This window comes from Thunnus thynnus, chromosome 15 (genome assembly GCF_963924715.1).
Source record: "Thunnus thynnus chromosome 15, fThuThy2.1, whole genome shotgun sequence".
NCBI lineage: Eukaryota > Metazoa > Chordata > Actinopteri > Scombriformes > Scombridae > Thunnus > Thunnus thynnus.
In genome coordinates, this window is record NC_089531.1 from 9,467,517 (window position 1) to 9,487,151 (window position 19,635).

Genomic DNA, 19,635 nt, shown 5'->3' on the forward strand with positions numbered 1-19,635 from the left:
GATTAGGCAATGGAGAGGTTGCTACTGGCTCGTCATGAAAGGCCTATTCTTACCCTGGATTCTTGCACCTAGATTATACTTTTCACAGAATGTCCTGCCAAACTCAGGTAGCTGATTGGATTGGCAAATGCACGCTGATCATGAATGGGCTAATGATCGGAAATAAATAATACAGCCCAGGAAGTATCTGATGCCCGGAGGTGATTCTTGTGCCTAATCCTCAGTTTTCCCTCCAAATTATACATCTTCCTATTAAAATACTATTAAAAATACTCACTGTTGGCAGATATGTGGAGTAGACACCAGCTTCTGTATGAAGTCATTCAGCCCCATTTTTCTCTCCTTGATGAAAGCTGCAAACGGAGAGGAGAAAGGGGAGGAAGGGGGGGGGGCATATATGTCAGTGGAGGAATCATAAAACATATCATTCAACACAGATGATGCAAAGACTTTTGTCTTCCACCGGAGAAGAAAATATCCGTGTTAGAGCTGTAATCCGTTGTGTGTGAGTTCCAAATATCCAGTTATAGGACAGATTTGCGCGGTTGTGCATAGACCTCTTAATGCTGCGGGCTTATAGGTTATGCAACCACTTGGGTCACTCATTCAGATACCAGCAGTGGTGGCCAACAAAGCATTTGCCATCCTAAATTCTTACAATACAAATAACCAGTTTTGAGGGGGTTTTTTTAAAAAGAAAAAAAAATCATAAGAAAGCAGATTTCATAATTGCAAGCCATTCATCAGATTTTTCGACACAATTCATATAAAGGTAGAACAAAAAATCACTTTGCAATTAGGTTTAATTAACCGCTTGAGAGCTGCTCGCCTTACTAATCAATGAAAACATTTAGTTTGTTTCACTAATCGGTACATGAACAATAATTAATACATAGTTTGTTTCATTAAACAGCTTAAGTGATGAATATTATTATAATATTCAGCTGTATATTATTATTATTTTGGTCGCTCACCCGTGACAACGGCTACAATCCCCCTCATTTTGCAGTAAGTCAGATCGCATCCAGCTTCAGTCACAGCCATGTTGAGCGAGAAACGAGTATCCAGTATAAACACAGAGATCAAAAAACAAAAACAAAAACAATAATAGTTCCTCTATCAGTCAGGTTCTGCTGACTTGGGTCCCGTTCACCGCGCAGAGCTCCGCACACACGCCGCGCTCTCCGCTCTGAACACCGCTGCTCAATGCGCGAGGACAACCGGCCCATATATATACATGTTATAGGGGAGCACGTGGTACCGGAGGCGACACCCATTTTACATCACTCGCTGTAACCACGGCAACCACCGGGGGCGTGACGTCACGGGATTCCGCTGCACCCATATTCTGCCTGCAGGAGGCGGGGGATGACGAGGAGAGCTCACCGCAGAGAAGGAGGAGGAGGAGGAGGAGGTGGTGGTGATAGAGAGAGAGTGAGGGGCCTCTTCTTCTTCCTCCTCCACATTTTCTCTCAATGGGAATGTAATCACTGCACACACACACACACACACACACACACACACACACACACAGCTCACACATAAAAGGTTTCCAATCAGTTGTTATGGAAAAACTGCAGTCACACCATCAGAGCAGCTGATGCTCTTTTCTAGTATCGTGACTCCAATTTGAGCTGCTGTCAAACCTTCCTGCAGTCTTTTTATTTTGAGAGCGCGAGGAGAAATATGTATGTCACGACTGCTGCATTTAAACAGCTGCAATCTCTCATCCCAGTAATCCTCATAGAGGTTGTAAAATGCATGATAAATAATAACAAAGCGTGGACAATACCCTATATAAATACATGCAATTTACATATATCTCTGTGTGTCTTTCATTCTAAATAACTAGTGGATTTCTGCGGCTTATTGTGCCTGATGTTGAGGTCAAGGTTATGAAGGTTACTGGCAGCGTTATATAAATTCAGAGAAATCAGAGGTGACATCATGCTCGTCTAAGCCGGGGCACTGATCAGTCCAGCTGTGGTCCACTAACCCTGTAAGTTACATAAGTGTGCCATAATGCAAATCGCTATACCGCCTGAGGTAGAGACTGATCCACATAGCAAATTTTCCAGTGGGTGTTGATCTGTTGAGGATCGTTTATTTGGTGTCTGTCGGGTGAAGTTTTGTTTTGTCACACATAGAACGGTCCAGTGGTGGAAGAAATACTCAGATCTTTTACGTAAGTTAAAGTACCGATACAGCAATGTAAAAATACTCCATTACAAGTAAAAGTCCTGCATGAAAAATCCTATTTAAGAAGAAATACATCAGTATGAGCAGCAAAATGTAGTGAAAGTATTGCAGTAAAAGTAGTGGTTTGGTCCCTCTGACTGATATTTTACTAATATGACATCATTAGATTATTAATACTGAAGCATCAGTGTTAGAGCAGCATGTTACTGTTGTAGCTGCTGGAGGTGGAGCTAGTTTCAACTACTTTATATACACTTAGCTAGTTTAGTCGAGTGGTTCCCAACCTAGGGGTCGGGCCCCTCCAAAGGGTCACCAGATAAATCTGAGGGGTCGTAAGATGATTAATGGGAGAGGAAAGAAGAAAAAACAAAGTTCTGATACACAAATCTGTTTTCAGTTTTTGGACTTTTCCTCTAATCTTTGATTTTTGGTGAAATATTGGATCATTTGAACATTTATTGAAATGAAACCATGTGAGAAGTTTAGAGGGAAAAATCACTATTTTGTGGAGCTGTTAACAACTCATAGACATCTGAAATGTGACCCCGACTACACACTGCTTTTTGTAAGACGTCAAAAGCTGAAAAGGTTTGAAAGTACTGGTTTCATCTTTCACAATGTGTTGTATTTTAAAAGCTTGTTATATTATCCATTGTGTCAAATCTTCATCTGAGAAGTAACTAAAGCTGTTAAATACATATAGTGGAGAAGAAAGTGCAATATTTACCTCTGAAATGTAGTGAAGTGGAAGTATAAAGTAGCATCAAATGGAAAAAATAAAGTGAAGTACAAGTACCGCTAATTTATACTTAAGTGCAGTACTTTAAATATTTAGGTACTTTCCACCACTAGAACAGTGTAATAGTGTTTTTATCTCACGGAGAGCATTTATCTTCTAAATACCTGCTTCAGTCCTGAGAGATTCATTCTGCTGAAGTCGGTCATTGGGGAACTCCTGGGTTTTGTCCCTTGTTTGACATGTGACAGTCCTGAATAATTTAAGGGAAGTGAGACTTCACAGGACCGGTAGGTCTTGTATCGCAGGAAAGAGGAAGTTAAGTGCCTTATCTGTGGAATAGGCCCAAACAGAAACTAGCTGTGCGGGTCCAGCGGTTTATCATGTCATACCCTGGAAAGGCTGCTCACAGCTCAGCTTCGGCTCTGTTTACACACAGAAACACACCAGATCCGATTGCTTGACACCGACACCACTCCCGGGCTTTGTGTGAGGCTTTTTTGTTCCTCACCTCACGTACCCTTTCTCTCAATTATTCAAGTGTATAATGCTATCATCTCTGGTAACATGCTCTGGGACAAACATGACTGGGGTAGTTCCCTTGAAGAGCACAATTCCTCTGCCACGCCTGTTTTTGATTTGCATGTTTTTTCTGTTGTGATGGAACAGAAAGTCAGGTGTTGCTGAACAAACAGCTGCGTTTGCATGAGGTGGTATTTCCCCTTTTGAAAATGATGTATTTTTTTTCTGAGTAGTTAAACTGACGCACAGATGATAAAATGAGAAAGGAAACTAAGATTCAGACTGATCAGACTCATTTATTAGAGATGCCATCTCTCTCAGTTTCTCTCTGTCTTCCTATAAATGTCCTACCACTGCCCGTGCTGCTGCTATGTGTCATATGACAAATTAATCAGGCTTTATTTAGCACCCTCACAAAAGCCACCCTGCTTTCCATCACTCTGTCCAATCGTGTGATTGATGCTGAACAGACAGGCAGCACTTCCGCTCGCTGACAAGTAGTCGTGTGAGTCACCTGCCAACGGATTCAGTAAAAAGCCTCTCCAACTCTCACGCTGAGCCATCGATCATTCCTCACCATCCTCAGCGGAGGTACCGTTTGTACCACATGACTGTAGGCGATCTCTGGGGCTGCAGTTTGGTACGTGAGTTGCATCGAAAAAAACGAGCCCCAGTTTGTGCCTCTCATGTTACATTCGCATAGCTAAGCATCTGATTTTCTGAAAAATAATCAAAGGTCGTTCAACAACAGTTACTGCTGTTCTGAAGGTATGAGGGGACACCAAAACATCCCTGGAATTCTTAAAAGAAACTGTCATTATAAACCTTTCAGTATTTCCTCTCTAATCCTCTTCAAAGTAGCTACTCTCCTTGAGATGCAATACACTTGTTCTAGCACTTCTCCCATTCTTGGAAACATTTCCTGTAGTCATCTTTTATCACTGTGTCCAGAGCTTCCTGTAAATCTTTTCCCTTTCAGTCAGTCCCACTTGTAGTTTCACCAAGCTGTAGCCATACACTACCTAGCAGTAAATCTGTTAAATAAACCCCATTCCTGTGCTATCGATGGTCTCTTGGGGGGATTTTGGGTCCCCCCTGGTATTTCCAAAATCCCTCAAAACTCTTTGTTTCCCTAAGTTGCGACTGTAGCTGGAAATTACCTTGCATTTTTTGAAAATGCAAGTTAAATATCAACAGATTTTTTAAATTTTTTTAGATGTAATTTCCAGCTACCATCTTTGTTTTTATTAAGAAAAGGAAGCGCAATTGTAAAAGGTTTTAAAAATGTTTTTTTTATTGTGCAGCAGAAGAGTCTTTGAGGTTTATGGAAATACCTTCAGAACAATAGTGAAGGTTGTTAAGCTACCTGGGTTTTCCAAAGATTGCATATTTGGTATTTATTTTTCAGAAAATCTTACGCTTAGCTCTGTGATTTAATGGTAACACATAAGAGACACAAACTGGGATTTCTACCTGCCTTGCTGCTGGCTTCCAGTGTAGTGGGTAGGAGGCAACAGAAGGTGGATGAATGAGTCATCTAGGCAAACAGATCCTCAGCGACCAACTGTAAGGCCAGCAGGAAGGCTGTTGGCTAATGAGGATGGAGGATGTCTAATTACACTCTTGGTCTTGTTGACAGACTCTGAAGGAACGATCACGGCCTTGGTTTTGACACCCACGCAGTCACGCCACCTCTGCTCTGTGCTCGCTAGAAAACAGATAAACAGCTAAAATCTAATTTCTCTTCAGTTCCTCTTTTCTGTCTCGACATGAGTCTCTCACATACTCTTGGCACTTAGCCTTACTCATACAGAGAACCGCAGAGACGCAGACCGGAGGTGTCGGTCCAGCGCGGCCTCAGGCCCCAGCGAGTGGGAGCAGATTTGGCTCACGAACCGAGAGTTAGAATTACGCTGTCTTTGTTTCCCTCCTGAATTCCCAGGCAGGAGATGAGATGTTTTTATTTCCATCCTCTACAGGGATTAGATGCTCATGCGCCTGCTTCATCAGATAAAAAAGAGGAAAAAAAAATTGTTTGCTCTCTTATGTGATGACTCAGACACACACTGCTGCCAAATTATTTCATATGATGCATAACTTTAATTTGCAGCCAAGTAAGTGCTGTGATCCTGCCTATTTAGAACCACAAATCCTCTATTAATTATATTAATGTGACTGTTATTACTGCTATGATTACTATCATGATATTACAAAGCTTTCCCCTGACGTACGCTGTTATTAGCACCAGTCTAACGTCATATTTCTGCTCTATCAGATAAGGGCTGTATGTGAGACTGAACTGAAACTTTCAACAGTTAAAAAGGAAGCACATAAGATGAAAACTATTTTTGTTTAGATCACCAGACTCTCATTCATTGACTGCAGCTCCCATCTAGTCCAATCATCATGAATAAGTGGGCAGTGGTGACTTTCGTTATTGAATGCAGTTCCTGTTTCTATAATGGCCTGAACTGTATGATTATGACCTACGTATGAAGTGACAACTGACTGGAAATGTGGTAAAAATACTGAAACTGTTGATTTAATGTCACTGTTTTCCCTCTCTATAAAAGCACAAAAGGTTAGCTTGAATAAAGCTAAATCACTAGCAAAGCCACCAGCAAGTTATTCATTGGATCCAGTCTGTGGTGTGCTGAGTGTTGACATCCTCACAAATCCAGCGTAAACCTCATGAGGTCAGTTATCACGATGAGATATTCATCTGGAAAACATCCACTGAGAATCAATAGAGTGTGGTGGCTGGCTACCAAACCAGTTAATCAAGTGTAAGAGGTCATTAAGATGATGACAACAAGATGTATTGTATCACGAATTTGAACTCAACTCGCTATCCTTGTCAACAACTAATAAAACTAGATGTTTATATGAAATGAGGTATGTTTGTTTGCCTTTTCTCACTTCTCTTTTTTGCTGGATTGATGGATCGAGTGTTGGATTTGTTCAGTCAGGTGCAGAAAAGTGAAAACAGTCAATAATCTGTCAGCTGGTTAAAGTCTAATCCAGTCACCTGCATAGTAATTTTAGGTTACTCCCAATGATGATGCCACTAATCCAGAAATACCCACTGAGCCTTTCCAGATCAGTGAGTAAAGTGACGTTTATGAGCTGGCTTTGCTAGGCTACAGATTGAAGGCCAAATATGTACAGCTGGATGTGACTAACACAGCAAAACAGACACAAAAAATACAAAGTAGACCAAGTTTGGGGAAAGTCTTAAAGGAATAGTTATTCACATTCTTGCAGAGAGTGATTGATACCACTCAGACAGGAAAAAGGGCAAAATAGCTGGGCTAGCTCTGTCCAAAAGTTAAAAAATCCACTCACCAGCACCTCTGAAGCTCAATAACATGTTATGTTTCGTTTATTTAATTCATAAAAAACCAAAAACTACAATTTTTGGTTATACAAGTTTGTATCCAGGCTAGCTGTTTCTCATTATTTCCAGTCTTTATTGAAGGTCATGGCTAACACGCTGACACACACAAAAATGCAAAGTAAGCATATAAGCTCTTCATCAAAGTCTCAAAGGAATAGTTTCATTTTTTGAGCAATATGATTATTCTCTTTCATGCCAAGAGATGATAATACTGATCTGCATGTTAAATATGAGGCTAAAGCCAGCAATCGGTTAGCTTAGCTTAGCATAAAGATTGGAAACAGGGGGAAACAGCTAGCCTGGCTCGGTCCAAAAGTAACAAGCAGCACCTCTAGAGCTTACTTATAAACACATTATATCTTGTTTGTTTCAATTCAAACAAAAAACAAAGTTTAATAACATTAATTTATGGTTTTAGAGCCAGGCTAGGCTTTTTACCCCTCATTTCCAGTGTCTATGCTAAGCTAAACTAACCAACGGCTGGCTGTAGCCTTGTATATAATGGGCAGACATGAGAGTGGCATAGATTTTCTTGTGATGATCAGTTAAAAAAAGCGAATAAATGTAGATCCCAAAATGTTGTACTATCTCTTTAAGGAGTTACGAGGATACGGCAAATTTGCTTTTCAGATTTTTCAATCTTAGCTTTGTATTTCCATCTGTTTAACCATCTGTTCACGTGACAATCCATCTTGTCAGGCCTCAGGTTATGCGCTTGCGTCTGAACCAACAGTGGTTCGGACACAAGCGCATAACCTGAGGCCTGAGAACAGTGGCTCGGACCAGTCAGTGTCCTATGAGGATTCTCGCGTGATCTTGCAAATCCAGCTGCCTCACAAGGTAAGACGTTTCCAGACAGATGGTTCCTCCAATCACCTGTCAAGTATTTTTTAAAAGTGCCTGCCCTTTTCCACACAGTTTCCAAGGACGACTTCTCAGATGGTTCTGTGTAAGAAACCATCTGGCGCGTCAGGTTATCCATCTGTATATGCGAGACTAAAACTGTTTTTCAGGCTATTGCTAAACACCAAAATGACACCATCCTTTCAGTCCTGGTTTACAATGTCAAGGCCCGGCAGCAGCTTTTATCCTCTCAGGTGACAAATGAAATGAGGAGCTGCGGGGAGGCGTTGAGAGTCTTTCGGTTTGGATATTATGAAATCAACCAGACATTACAAGAACAGACGGAGGAGAGCTAGATGATGTCTTTGATTCCGGTCATGTAGTTACTTGTGTAACCAAAAAATGCATCTAAATAGAGGCAATGACGTCAAGGCGAGCAGAGGGAATGTGAAAAGACGAGGGGATTGAATTAGATAAAAAGCAATCATACGAATGACTGCAAAAAATAAATAAATAAAAAAACAAGGACAGATTTTAGATGCCGGAGATTTAAAAGTTGCACGTCTCATGATGCATCATCCTCTGCTGTGCTGCTGAGAGGCTGCACATTATCCCCAAAACACAATCTCATAACACAGACAGTGAATTAAAGGAGATCCTACCTATGAAGGATTTCTTTCCGGTCTTCATGTCCTCTGAAGTGATTATATTTGCAATCGGGCACAGAGTCTCTGATGAATGAACGTCTGTCTGCTGCAGAGTGTCCAGGTGATTGAGTGCATGTGAAAGATGCCTCCGACTGTAGCCCTCCTGTAAATACACCTCCTCCCTCTCCTTCTCTCTCTTCTTGTCAATGGCTCTCACTGCAGCTCTGGTCGGAAAAGTCTTTGATTCGCAGGCTAATAACTTTCCTCGCTGCAGTTCCCTTTTCCCCGTGCCTGCTCTCTGTTTCTTCCTCTTATCGCCCTGCCTGCACTGAGACCAAATAGCTGAAACCAAAGATCTGTGACGCACCTGCCTCTCCTCCTCTGTAACCCCCCCTCGCCCTCCCCCTGCCCCCCCCCTCCCCTTTTCCACCTCCACCCTCATCTGTTCTTTTATCTACCTGGAGAGCCTCGAACAAAACAAAAGCAGGTGTCTGGTTACAGCTCCCGTGAGCGTGGGAGTCCCGCCGGAGGGAAACCGGTCTCCATGACACGGGAACCACCTGAGGAATATACCAGGAACAGACAGTGAGGTTTTAAAATGTGCCTTTAATTGCCCACTGCTGCTCCAGTGATGTGTTCACGGCTCATCAGCCTCTCCTCCAGCTCCTTCACATTTACTGTCTCTGAGGAGTTTTGGGGGCAAAATGATCCGGTTTGTCACACTGACAGCCCTGATTGCTTTGTTAGCCGACTGCCTCCAGCTGTAGGCCATCAGATACAATGACTGTTATGTGACGAAGAGTGAGGTTTGTGTGGGGGTTGACGTACAGGAGCGACAACAACTCATTGATGAGTAACCTGTTTTTTTTCACACAGAAAGGTGTTGTGTTTAACTATGACTAAATTGTAACCATATGTACTTTACGTACAGGGCAGGGTGGATAGGTGGTTCGATCGCGGAGTTCCCCTGTTACTCCAAGAAATTTACTCATCAAAGTCTGTTTACAGGTCTAGGGGAGCTCTGTACTACTGCAAGTACTGTACTACTCCAGATAAATTGTCTCGAGTGATGTCATTTGAGTCAGCGTCGGCTGGAGATGAAGACCACAAGTTTGAAAATGAAAAAAATCTGTTGATGTGGAGTTAGACCGCTACTCATCTCTGCCTAAGTCGAGCAGCTCGTGGCTACATTAGCTGCTACTAGCATAACCCACCCGAATCTCCAACCAAACTGTTGGAGATCAAGTTGCATTGTGGGTAATGTAGGTGCCAGGTTTTGACAAAGAAGAAGAATGACTACAATGAAACAGACTAGACTGCAGCTAACGATTATTCTCATAATTGATGAATCTGTCCGTTGTTTCCGTGATCGATTGATCGTTTTGTCTACAAAATGTCAGAAATAGCGAACAATGTTATAATTTCTTAGAGCTCATGGTGATGCCTTCAGATGTCTGATCAACAGTCCAAAATACTGACTAAAACGATTATTAAATCCTCAAAAGAGGTGCTGATTTTCTGTTGATCGAGTAATCTATGAATTGACTAATCATTGCAGTTTTAAAAAAGATGATATTTCTGGTTTTGCTGCCTCGGTTTTTATCCTTTTTTTTTTTTAAAAAGCAGCCCTTTGTGAGTCCGACAGTGTTATATGAGTGCAATGCTAAATTTCCAGAATACTCTTAACAAATTAGTCCTGGTAAGATTAACTAAAGTCCTGTTTCAAAGCAAATCTGCAGCAGCACAGAAGCTTACAAACCACAGATGGATGAGAAATTAAAGGGAAAATCAACAGCCTTTGTATGTTCTTTGGCACAGATTCTCCAAATCTCTGAACTCTACTGGAGGGATAAACACCATTCCCCCAAAGGATATTACCTCATTTGATGCAACAATGATGACTGTGGATATCACTGTCTAACAGGTGTTCTCATCAAACCATTCAGTGACCCCAGCTGCCGTTTGTGTTGTTTCTCCACTCGTTCAATTATATTTTATATCTAAATTTATCACCTGTTTCTACAAAGCCCTTAGAGAAAAAGAGGGAGATCTGTGGTTATCCTTTTAAAGGTTGATATCTGCTCACACTAGAGCCTTGGAGTGAAATCAGGCTGTTAAAAATTTTATTTTAATGGTCAGAAAGACTCACATCTTTGACAGTTTGTTCATGAAGACATTATATTTTTTTCATTGGGCTCTTTTGGCCAAAATGACTCAAAGTGCATTCAGCCTCCACTGGAGCAAGAGCATATTCAATGCTAAAAGACGCGTGAATTGATTTGGATTTGGCCCCAAAAAGACTTAACAAAATGTGACACATGACATTTTGCAAATATGAATATAAGCAGCATTGATAAGCCTCCAACGTATCACGGAAATCCAGTTTTATTTCGTCATTTCTAGCCTCAGTGAAGTCAGGAGGTTGGAAATGTCATGATTGAAAGACTTGAAAGAAGGGTCTCTGCGTAATCGCTGGAGATTCTGTCTGAGGCGATATGCATATTTACAACTTGAAACATTTTACAGCTCACTCATTCTGCCTTTATTGATAAAGAATCAGAAGCCCGTGACGCACAGACTCCCACCCTTGCTGACGAACTCTCACTTCAGAGCAAACAGAAACTGCTCCCACCGCTGACAAACACGTATCATTTAAAAAAATCAAAACCACAAGAGGTGAAGAAAAGTTGACGTCTCATTCAAATGAACAGTAAAATTGAAACAGGCTTACTCTTTAAAGCTTTCATTGAGTCATTTTATGTGCAGCACTGAGTTGAAATGAAGCGAGTTCGCCAACAAATATATTTTTTCAGCCTGCTCATCACCTTAACAACACTGCATGACATAGTTCACAGGGAAAGTGAAAATAAATATGGACTGATATCATGTGACTTGAGAAATGACTGCAGGGGTTTTTTGTTGTTTTTTTTTAGATGGAAGTACAGCCTGAATGTTTCATGATGAGGCTGAAACACAGGAATAATATGTGACACAACACTCTGACCGGACAGCTTTGCATGTCATTTAAATGAAGGCAGAGTGCGAGCTGGGAAATGTAAGACGGAGTTCATGTGAGGTGGAGTGAAACAGAAACAGGCCGATCTCGGTCGGATCACACATGTGATTGTTTGTCACTGACCGTCTTTGGCTTCATTGTTGTGGATTCTAGTTGACAATCGGTTGTTGTCTTGTTTGTTTACATGACTTTTCCTGTCAGAAACAAACAACACAATAGCGTTTTTCTTGTTCTAAGTCTCATTTTCAGTTAGTCTCATAAACAGATCATTTTCATATTTGGTAAATATGAAGCTGGTGCCAAGAGACAGTTAGCTTAGCTTAGCATAAAGACTGGAAACAGTGGGAAACAGCTAGCCTGGCTCTGTCTAAAGGTAATCTGCCTGCCAGCACCTTCTTAAAGCTCATAAATTAACACGTTAATTGACATTGACTGTACCGACAGAAGACCATATCCATCCTCTCACTTAATTCTCATCAAGAAAGCAAACAAGCGCCTTTCTGCGTATGTTGAACTATTCGGTTTTTGGTTAGTTATCAAACATAAATAAAAAGCATTTGCTGCTTCCGCATGTGAAGATTTGCTGCTTATTTCAGTTTTGTTTGAATGTAGATTGAATATATTTAGGGTATGGACTGTTGGTCGGACAAAACAAGCAATTTGAAGACATTAACTTGGCCTCTGGGAAATTTTAATTGGAATATTTTCACAATTTACTCACATTTTTTAGACAAAATTACATGGATACTCAAAAATACTAAATAAGTTAAAGGGTTAGGCACTTAAAAGTAATCACTAGTTTTGGCTCTAATGGGGATCACAATAAAATATTGCTCTTTGGTTTATTTTAAATTGTACTTAAGTGTCAAGAAGTCATGGGAACAGGCGTGTGCATTTGCAATTCAAGCCAATCCCAAAATGTGTTTCCATAAACTAAACTCCCACTCTAAAAGGAAATTGACTAGAAATCCCTTGTATGTCTTCATCCCTTCTGTTTCCCACAGATCTGCACCTGTGTTTGTTTCCCACTTCCCTGCTTCAGCATTATTCATGACCACAAAGTCAACCGACTGGATGAGAAGGACAAATAAGCCGTGAGCAGGAACGAGGAGGCAGGCCAGAGGAGGTGAGGGATTGAGATCACTCTGTCTGTACAGTAGGTCACTCAGCGAACGGCCCCGGCTCACTTGTTGCTATCTTTAACCTGATTAGCAGCAGGTTGTGTGGGAGAAAAAATCTGTCAGGTGTTTGTGTGTGTATGTGTCATTGAGTGTAAAAGTTAAGGAGGCCGGTTCCCATGAAAATCCAATCGTAACATGAGATCTGTGTTTCTGTAATGTCATATGAATAGCTGTAGAAAACAGAGTTTGTACAATTTCAGGGATGTCAAAGAGAAACCTGAGTTCAGTGTCTTGTTCAAGGGTCACCCGATAGGTGAGGGTGGGTTTAAAGGGACGCTCTCTAGACATGAAAGAGCTTAACACCCACTGCCGTATTAATAGAAACAGGCCAGGCTACTTTAGTCGTCTTAAGAACCGTGTGATCCTAAATGTTAAATGTTGAGTCACACTTGGAACTGACAGTCAGGAGATGCAGAACGTCTAAGAACCTCTTGGCGAATCTTTACGGATGAAGCTACTTTTTAAATTTCCATTGTTGTCTGTGGCTTAATTTACAAATGATAATATATTCACTTAAAACTGAACATGCAGTTTAACTTTTTAATTCTTGAGAGCTAATAATTTTTTAATAAGTTTGTTGTGGGGAATCTGTAAGGTGGTAAATATTTGTCTTAATTTCGGACAAATCGGACATATGCAGGCTGGGTTTGCTCTGAATGTCACGAGTTAAAAACTGCTGTTGTGAAAGTGACTTTAATGCAAAAATTAACAGGTTCAGGTATCAATAAAGGTCATTGTTTTACATTTTGGCTACTTTTAGTCATGCTAGCAATGTGGCTCTGCAGATGACAATGTCTGCCGGTCAGACTTACAAGATATGTTTCAGCAGCTACTGGATGACTTGCCATGAAAAAGACATTCATGGTCCTGAGAAGATTAAGCGTACGGACTTTGGTAATCCCTTGAATTTTCATCTAGTCTCTCAATGAAAGGGACATTTCTGGGTTTTAGTGAAATAGCTCAAACACTATTAGATGGTTTGCCATGACTATACTTGCAGACATTTAGGGTTCCCAGAGGATAAATCCTTGTAACTTTTCATTTGGTGCAATCATCCAGTCAAAGCTTCAGTTTGTCCAACTTTGGTTTTTTAACCAAATACCTGCAAAAATAATGACCCATTATTCATTATTCATCCTCATCAGTCTCAGCAGTACGTTGTGTTTCATGCTAATTAGCTAATGTAAATAGTCGCAAATTGAATTTAATAAAAGGCAGTAGCAAACAGAAAAGTCTTGATTTAAAAGAACTGAGAGTTGGAACAGACCTCAAGTTTCCTGAGAGTTTGTTCCAGATCTGTGATGAATATCTGGAACAAACTTTGTTACACTGGCATGACTATAAACTTCCTCTTGCAACCAAAAATACCCTAATTTTGTTTAAAAAAAAAAAGAAGAAGCAAATCAGGTCAAACTGATTTACACTGGTTTTATGTCCCCTTGCATCTAAAAACAAGAAGATGTTGACCACCCATGTTTACAATAAGCCAAGAGAAAATCTCTTTAACACAATGTGACGGGAACAGTAGCGGAATAATATCGAACAGGCTGCAGTTTATGCACCTAAAAGAAAACAGCATTTCCTTAGAACAAACTAAAAATAATGAGCAGTACGTATGTAAGACTCTATTTTATGGCTCTAAGTGATCTATACTTATACACTTTGTATGCACGTAAGATATGCATGCTGTTAATTTCACAGAGTATATTTACAGTCCCAGCAGACACGAGACATGTTTTCTCGTCATGTCATTCTCAGCTACCGACACACACACACACAGACACTCACAGCCACTCGAGAGGAGCCAGATAAGATAAGTGCAATCTCAAATCCCGTGATCACTTTACAACTCTGCATTAAGCGTTTTATCTTCACGGCAGAAAGACTCGACTTAATAACAACACCGGCAAATATCTCGTAATTGATCCTCTGTTGAAATGCATCATGTGAATGTGGCCGTTACTAAAGCTAAAACCAGGCCAAGTCTAATCAGGTGAGGTCAAGTTTATTGCAAAGAAGAAGCTGACGGACTCTACAAAGTTGTGACATTGGTTGTACTGAAGGAGGAGAAGAAGGAAAGTAAAAGCCAGCTGCACTATTAAAAACGAGACAGCTTCATTTCTATCAGTAACGAGGACACCGCACTTAGCTTAGACTATTGTAGGGCATCTGGCCAGTCTACCCCCAAGGACAGAGCAGGATGGGAAATATGTAACGTACAAAAATAGCCCACTCATCCCCGCTCACTTGCATATAATTCTCAGAAGTCCCCTGCCTCTTTTTTTTTCTCTATTGCAGGTCAGAAAAAAATGATAATGACACTCATTACATCACACTAAAAGGGCAGATCATTAATGTCACCGTATCCTCCCTGATTTATAATCTCTTTGCTAAAAATGTCATTATCTGCAAATTCCTTGATGAAAGCTTATTGTGTAAGGGCATAAGAGGGTATGTACAGTATGTGTGTGTGTGTATGTGCATGCAGTCATGCATTTATAACTGTGTGTATAAGCTTGTGCATGTGTGCAGCGCTGCAGACCAGTGAGCAGGATCAGTTTAAATGTCTGTCAGAATGGCTTTGTGTTGGGGAAAGTTACACAACACCTCGCATAGTCTTACCTAACTGCTGCGCTATTAGGGAGGATTAGAGGGATGTGGTGTGATACCGGGAATGGTGTGTATATGAGTTATTTGGAGGGAGAGTTTAGAGCGAATTCAGTAATTTATCTGTCAAATACTGTACATACTTAAAGCCACTAATCAGTGAGTAGAGGCTTTTCACAGAATGTTGTGGATTAATTTCCTCTGTGTTATATGGGATGATGAGAGTAAAACAATGGTGGCTACAAAAGTAAAGAATCTGTTGCGTTAACACATTACAGAAACATAGTTAGTGCTGCAACTTATGATTATTTTCATTATTAATTAATCGTTTAGTCTATAAAGTGTCAAAAAAATCATGAAAAATGCCTGTTAGTGTTTCTTTGAGACGATTTGTCCGTTAAAAACTGAAAGAAATTCAGTTTGATGTCATGTATGACAAAGAAAAGCTTTAAATCTTCACATTTGAGAAGCTGCAATCAGCAAAATGGGTGTCCTCTTCGCTTCATAAATGACTAAAACGATTAGTCAATTATCAGAATAGTTGCTTAAAATAGTTAATTTTCTGTCTGTTGACTAATCAATTAATCAACTAACTGTTGCAGCTCCGAAAATAGTAACATCTCTAAGAAGGAAATGAGTAACGAGTGGTTACAGACAGTCATTACGGGGCTAAAATATATAAATATACAGTGAAAAGTTTCCGTTAATCAGTTCTTAATGTAAAGATCCTTCTGAGTCCCAGATATCCAGATAAGTATAAAGCCGAAGGCAACTGGATTCGCTCAGTTAACTTTATCGATATTTCATCTGAAAGGCTTCATCTTTCGTGTCCCAGATGTGTCGAGCACCAGTTAATTTCACTATTTTTGGATGATGATTCAATCTTGCTTTCCAGTCTTGCGAAGAGTGAAATGATCCTGCTGAAATGGTTAGTTGATTAAACTATTGCAGGGAATTAACAGACAATTAAATTTATACTTGATTATTTGTTTAAGAAATGCTAAACGTTAATTGGCTCCAGCGTCTCAGGATTTGCTGCTTTTCTGTTTCATATTATTGTAAAGTGAAGATGTTTGAGCATTTGACTGTCACTTTTCACAATTCTCTGACATTTTAGAGACGAAATGATTAATCTAGTTATTGGAAACTAATCAAGAGATTGATTGGTTATGAAAATAGCATTGAGTTGTAGCTCTAAATGCAGAAAATGTGAAATTTCTGGCCCTTCAAAAATGATCATATCTAAAAAATGTTAAATACCAGCAGCAAACAAAAATATATAAACATCTTCAATCAAAGATTATATCAGTGATATCATTGGAAAGTGAATGTAGTAGTGAGAGTTTGTGTGTGTAAATGTGTAGGCCTATAAATGGGTGTGAACTCTGACACTCGGCTGTCAAAATAAGCCTAGTTATTAAACACAGATGACACATCTCCCCCCTGTACAGCTGTGACTCTAAGTGGTTTTTATTCTCTTGGTAATTCTTCACAGGCGCCGCAGATGTGAGAAGTTGTTTTTCATCATCACCGCTCAGGTCTCTGATCCGCCTCCGTCCTCTTCACACACTCTTCATACATTGTCTGGAGGAGAGGCCGCTTTGTCCTCTCACCTACTGTTAGCTGCGGTCCTGAGCGCCGCCGAACACAGCAGAGACAGTTAGTGTTTTTTTTTCAAAAAGCACAAAAAATGTGAAGTTTATGAGATTGAGCCTCATGCTAAACAGCAGCTCCTGCTGCCTGTGTGAGATAAGTGTTTTAAAGTCTTCGGTTTTAATTCAGCAGCATTTTGAGAAAAGCTAAGAGGTGTTTTTTATGGTGTCATCAAAAGAAACCATGAAAATGTGCAATCATGTACTTATTACAAACTAATAATAATTTAGCATTATTAAAAAGGATTCGCTGCTTTTCTCTGTTTTAAAATCTTTGTAAATTTGCTTTCTTTGAGCTTTTAACTGTCCGTTAGACAAAAAAGCTTTAGATTCAACAATTCATTGATTTATTAAGAATATTGGAGGGGTTCACTTTTTAAGTAGCATCATTTCCTTATTTTGTAATGTTGTCTGGTTGATGCTGCAGGCTTTTATGTTTGTACACAACAGTGTTGAATAAGTGCTCTAGTTCTTCAGCCTTTTGATTGATGCACCACTCAGCCAACAGGAAGTAGAGACAAAGCTGTCAAAAACTTGAGTTGAAGCGCTGCATCGCCACACAGAGAGTTTTAATCCAGATGTACAGTTACGTGTCCTCTTGGCAGGGGATAGATTACATGACATCACAGCGGCTGGGTGTTAGTGAGTTGGCGAGGGTTAGAGGAAGACGATTACGTCAGCCTGAGCTCTGAGCCCGTCTGACATGACAGGGTTTGTGGTGAAGGGCTCTGCAGATGAGAAACGGGGAGCAGGTGCAAGCCTGAAGCAGGAAGTGGTGATGACGAATCACTGCGCATATCCCAACGAACATGACGAGAACATTTACATAACCTGTGTGTGTGTGTGTGTGTGTGTGTGTGTGTGAGACACACTGATGTCTGATGGTAATGACGGTAATGACACACACAGAGCATTAATTTCACTGCATCCTCTTTGATTTATAATCTCTCCAATAAAAATGTCATTATCTGCAAATTCCTTGATGACAGTTTATTGTATGTGTGCATAAGAAGGTATGCATGTGTGTGCATGTGTGTGCATGTGTGTGCATGTGTTTGAATGTGTGTGCATGTGCGCATGTGTGTGTATGTGTGCATGTGTGTGTATGTGTGCATAAGACGGTATGCATGTGTGTGCATGTGTGTGCATGTGTTTGCATGTGTGTGCATGTGTGTGCATGTGTGTGCATGTGTGCATGTGTGTGTATGTGTGTGTGTGTGCATGCAGTCATGCATTCATAACTGTGTGCAGAGTTAGAGGAAGTAATAAAGAGGAATCTTTCTCTTATTTTCACTTGGGGACCTTCCTCTGGAATATTTCATCTGTTTCTCCTTCACTTTTGATCTTTATTAGGCAGAAAAATTATGGCTGAGTATCGTTTTAAATTTTCCAATACTGGTGTTGTTATATTACCTATATAAACACCTTTCTTCTCTAAACCCCTCTGTTGTTCATTTAAATGATAAACTGATTAATCCATCACTTGATTCACAGAAAATAAATTAATAGGGAGAGTAAAAAACAGTTAATGGCTGTCCTACATTTAACAAAACAGGCCAAACTTCTCAAACACAGTTAAATGTTGTTTAATGTTGTCTCAACACAAGCAGCCGTACAAAAACTGCAGCAAAATAAAATGCTGTAAAAAGTTGTGAGTTAAATATCTGATCAAAGAATATGTAAAGTTCTTACAAAGTACTGCAGCTAATCCATCGATTATATTCTCAATTAATCAGTTATTTTGGTTCATAAAGTGCCTTAAAAAAGTAATTAACTGATTATCAAAATAGTTGCTGATTAATTGTCTGTCCAACTTATCTACTAAATGAAAGAATTGAAAGAACTCTAGAGAGAATTTATATTTTTGTGCGGCCCGTTATTGACTGATTTATTAGAGCAGAAGAGGCTTAAAATAAGATTAAGGAAGGACAATGTAATTTGTAATTCATACTTCTAGATTTGTATAAAATGAAAAACGATCTGTTCAAAGCGATACATCAGAAAACTCAAGTTAGCTGCTTTTAATCTCTCCACAAACCTGCATGAGAATGTAAGCTGAGGTTTAGGTTTAACACTGTTTTTATAAACTCATCACCCGTGGTAAATAGGCGGTTTGAAGCTCATGTGTTTTGACTGCTCTCCCCTCTCTCTCTCTCTCTCTCTCTCTCTCTCTCGTCCAGTGGAGGAGTTCGTTATGTAATATCCAAAGAGGAGAGGCTCCAAAGAAAGAACCCAGCGGGGGAGACGGGCTCTGACCTACAGGTGCAGCCGCTGTGGGAGGACTGCCTGCTTTTGGCTGCATGACCCTGCGTACGAGTTAAGCACCGTGTCCCAAACACACATTAAATCTATACAGTTCCTGCAGAGAGAAGCAGAGAAAACAGGAATTAGCTGTTAGAGAGAACTTGGTTATGTTGGAGCAGATTTTAGCTGGACGGTATCTCTCTGACAGAGCTGGTGAAGGCTGATTCTTTAATGGATTTAAAATGATTTTCTTGAGTTGTCTGTGAATAAATTCATTTGCGGATAAATTTAGTTCCCTTCAACAATATTTATCCTGTTCTTATACGTCAGCTCGGGACGTCTTGAAATGAAGCGGCGTCGACTTGTGACCCGTCATCACAGGTTATAGCCTCGGTGTGGATGTGAGTTGTGAGCAGCTCAAACAAAGAATCATTTTGTGTTCTTGTACTGTTTCCTTTCCAGGATTTTTAGAGGCCTGACGAGGTGAAAGCGTTCAGTTTTTCACAGTAAATAAGCAAAAAATTTGAGAAGAGTCTGAAAAATAAACACAAGTTTGTCTAACAGAAAAATGTTTTATGGTTTTCTTAAATC

The 19,635-nt window shown here is 40.1% G+C and overlaps 1 protein-coding gene and 1 long non-coding RNA gene across 3 annotated transcripts in view; one reads left to right on the forward strand and one right to left on the reverse strand.

Annotated features, from left to right (window-relative positions):
- si:ch211-195b13.1 (STKc_SGK domain-containing protein) overlaps nucleotides 1-8,587 on the reverse strand; it is a 14,046-nt gene extending 5,459 nt beyond the window's left edge. Inside the window, exons 1-2 of one of the 2 annotated variants that reach the window (XM_067612402.1) lie at nucleotides 8,360-8,587; nucleotides 278-353 (exon numbers count right to left, since the gene is read on the reverse strand). In XM_067612402.1, coding sequence (XP_067468503.1) covers nucleotides 278-353; nucleotides 8,360-8,387 — 104 coding nt within the window. In that variant the 5' untranslated portion in view covers nucleotides 8,388-8,587. Of the gene's footprint in view, nucleotides 1-277; nucleotides 354-974; nucleotides 1,213-8,359 lie in introns of those variants that run through there. The other variant, XM_067612401.1, reaches the window with a different exon arrangement.
- LOC137198524 (uncharacterized) overlaps nucleotides 1-19,335 on the forward strand; it is a 27,020-nt gene extending 7,685 nt beyond the window's left edge. The window contains exons 2-3 of the long non-coding RNA XR_010931648.1: nucleotides 12,365-12,486; nucleotides 18,981-19,335. This is a non-coding gene — a long non-coding RNA (uncharacterized lncRNA). The remainder of the gene's footprint in view (nucleotides 1-12,364; nucleotides 12,487-18,980) is intronic.
- Nucleotides 19,336-19,635: the final 300 nt, after the last annotated feature.